The sequence below is a fragment of the Coregonus clupeaformis genome, unplaced genomic scaffold, assembly GCF_020615455.1.
Source record: "Coregonus clupeaformis isolate EN_2021a unplaced genomic scaffold, ASM2061545v1 scaf0397, whole genome shotgun sequence".
NCBI lineage: Eukaryota > Metazoa > Chordata > Actinopteri > Salmoniformes > Salmonidae > Coregonus > Coregonus clupeaformis.
Window position 1 is genome coordinate 288931 of NW_025533852.1, and position 3349 is coordinate 292279.

Genomic DNA, 3349 nt, shown 5'->3' on the forward strand with positions numbered 1-3349 from the left:
AGTTCATTGCAGTTATCCAAATACATTTATCAATGACTAAAGTAATCAATCTAGTTTTATAAGACAATTTAATAAACACGTAGACATTTCAGAGCCTGCATATCATTAAGCAAAAGTTATGTAGTTCCAAATAATCTACCCAAAGTAATGGTGAAAACTGATCACACCATCTCTATCTGACACGTGTCTACTAGCTCATTCCCACAGAGAACTGCAGAGGGACAACTTGGTGTCTGAGCAAAACTTACTACATGTTACAAAAACCGCTCAATTTAGTATGAAGTATGTTATGTTACATTACATTGGCCTATGAATGGAATATGATGTATAGTATGTTATGAATTACAATTCGTACAATATGTTGCTAACATTAAATAACATGCTAAGTAGTTGCATGCTAAGCTAACATGCTTAAGTACACTATATGTGCAAAAGTATGTGGACACCCCTTCAAAATAGTAGATTCCGCTATTTCAGCCACACCCGTTGCTGACAGGTGTATAAAATCGAGCACACTGCCATGCAATCTCCAAAGACAAACATTTGCAGTAGAATGGCCTTACTGAAGAGCTCAGTGACTTTCAACGTGGCACCGTCATAGGATGCCACTTTTCCAACAAGTCAGTTCGTCAAATTTCTGCCCTGCTAGAGGTCAACTGTAAGTGCTGTTATTGTGAAGTGGAAACATCTAGGAGCAACAGCGGCTCAGCCGTGAAGTGGTAAGCCACACATGCTCAAAAAACCGCAGAGTGCTGAAGCACGTAGCACGTAAAAATCGCCTGACCTCGGTTGCAACACTCACTATCAAGTTCCAAACTGCTTCTGGAAGCAACATCAGCACAAGAACTGTTAGTCGGGAGCTTCATGAAATGGGTTCCCATGGCCGAGCAGCCGCACACAAGCCTAAGATCATCATGCGCAATGCCAAGCGTCAGCTGGAGTGGTGTAAAGCTCGCCGCCATTGGACTCTGAAGCAGTGGAAACGCGTTCTCTGGAGTGATGAATCACGCCTCATCATCTGGCAGTCCGACGGACAAATCTGGGTTTGGTGGATGCCAGGAGAACACTACCTGCCCCAATGCATAGTGCCAACTGTAAAGTTTGGTGGAGGAGGAATAATGGTCTGGGGCTGTTTTTCATGGTTCGGGCTAGGCCCCTTAGTTCCAGTGAAGGGAAATCTTAACGCTACAGCATACAATTACATTATAGACGATTCTGCGCTGCCAACTTCGTGGCAACAGTTTGGGAAGACCCTTTCCTGTTTCAGCATGACAATGCACCCGAGCAAAAATAGAGGTTCATACATAAATGGTTTGTCGAAATTGGTGTGGAAGAACTTGACTTGCCTGCACAGAGCCCTGATCTCAACCCCATCGAACACCTTTGGGATTAATTGGAACGCCGACTGCGAGCCAGGCCTAATCGCCCAACATCAGTGCCCGACCTCACTAATGCTCGTGGCTAAATGGAAGAAAGTCCCAACAGCAATGTTCCAACATCTAGTGGAAAGCCTTCCCAGAAGAGTGGAAAGGGGGACCAACTCCATATTAATGGCCATGATTTTGGAATGAGATGTTCGACAAAAATGTGTCCACATACTTTTGGCAATGTAGTGTAATTGAAAAGTTGCTTATTAGACTTTCATGTTATATGCAGACCTATCCATCCTGACCAACCACCCTCCTTTTGTTGTTGCCTTAAAGGGACATTTCTAAACGTTTCAACTTAATATTCATAATCTCCAGCATCACTCCAACATCAACATATGTGAAAATGTCACGTTTCTATGTTTTGTAGTAAAAAATTATTGAGAAAGATAATTTCCAATGACATTCTATAACGCTCCCTTTCCTCTGCACAGTTCCCTCACAGTGAGAAACAATAGGATTAAAATAGACATGATAATTAAGTAATAGAGTGACTTTAATCTTAGCTGGTCTGAGAGCACTATTGAGGCTTTTCTCCTTTATGTATACATTGATGTGTTTTTAAGGTAGCCAATCGGGAGAAACTCTTCCCACAGTCAGAGCAGTAGTAAGGCTTCTCTCCTGTGTGTGTTCTCTGATGAGATTTTAGCTCAGTTGATGTTGTGAAGCACTTCCCACAGTCAGAGCAGGAGTAAGGCTTCTCTCCTTTATGTATACGTTGGTGTATTTTTAAGTTGCCCTGTTGGGAGAAACTTTTCCCACAGTCAGAGCAGGAGTAAGGCTTATCTCCTGTATGTATTCGCTGGTGACATTTTAATATGTCCAATCGGGTGAAACTCTTACCACAGTCAGAGCAGGAGTAAGGCTTTTCTCCTGTGTGTATTCGCTGGTGACATTTTAAGTGGACCTGTTGAGAGAAACTCTTCCCACAGTCAGAGCAGCAGTAAGGCTTCTCTCCTGTGTGTGTTCTCTGATGAACTCTTAGCTCAGCTGATGTTGTGAAGCATTTTCCACAGTCAGAGCAGAAGTAATGCTTCTCTCCTGTATGTATATGTTGGTGTGTTTGTAAGTGGCTCTGTTGAGAGAAACTCGCCCCACAGTCAGAGCAGATGTAAGGCTTCTCTCCTGTATGTATTTTTAGGTGTGTTTTTAAGTTGCTTGATACAGAGAAACTCTTCCCACAGTCAGAGCAGGAGTAAGGCTTCTCTCCTGTGTGTATACGTTGGTGGGTTTTTAAGCTGCTCTGTTGAGAGAAACTCTCCCCACAGTCAGAGCAGGAGTAAGGTTTTTCTCCAGTGTGCACTCGCCGATGAACTGTCAGAGCCTGTGATGTTGTGAAACTCTTCCCACAGTCAGTGCAGGAATACAGATTATCTTCTGTGTGTATTTGTAGGTGTATTTTTAGCTTTGATAGAATTGGGAAAATCTCCTCACAATGTGGGCAGTGGTGAGACCTCTTAGCTCTGTGATCTTCTTGCTGTTGCTCTCTGGATGTAGAGAATGTCTCAACACTGTCTCCTGTGTTAACAACATCAGAAGAATCAGTCAGTTGGTGAGAGACACATATGACTTCATATCAGTAGGCTGTACATTACAGGGGTATAAAGATATTAGGGCTGTCCCCGACTAAAACAAATCCTGCTCGACCGAGAGTCATCTGTTCTTTTGACCAATCGATTGGTATAAATGTTAAAACGTGTATTTTTCCATATATAGACACACCCGATATTTGAATAAAATCAACTATATGTAGGCTATTAAGCTAGTCTGAATGCAATAAAAAAAAAATCAAGACACAAATTACTAAAGAGGGAGCCAGAGATCAATATAGCCTAACCAGAAGAATAAATTCTGTACCCGACTCTCCCGCTGCTGCTGCCGGCTTTCCTTTTTCATTTGAAATGCCAATTTATTGTACCATT

The 3349-nt window shown here is 42.4% G+C and overlaps 1 protein-coding gene across 1 annotated transcript; it reads right to left on the reverse strand.

Moving 5' to 3' along the window:
* Window positions 1-1533: 1533 nt before the first annotated feature.
* LOC121559735 (zinc finger protein 239-like) lies at window positions 1534-2811 on the reverse strand (the record flags this gene model as incomplete). Its single annotated transcript, XM_041872837.1, has 1 exon — window positions 1534-2811. A coding segment is annotated over one exon (864 nt), but the record flags the coding sequence as incomplete, so codon positions are not given.
* Window positions 2812-3349: the final 538 nt, after the last annotated feature.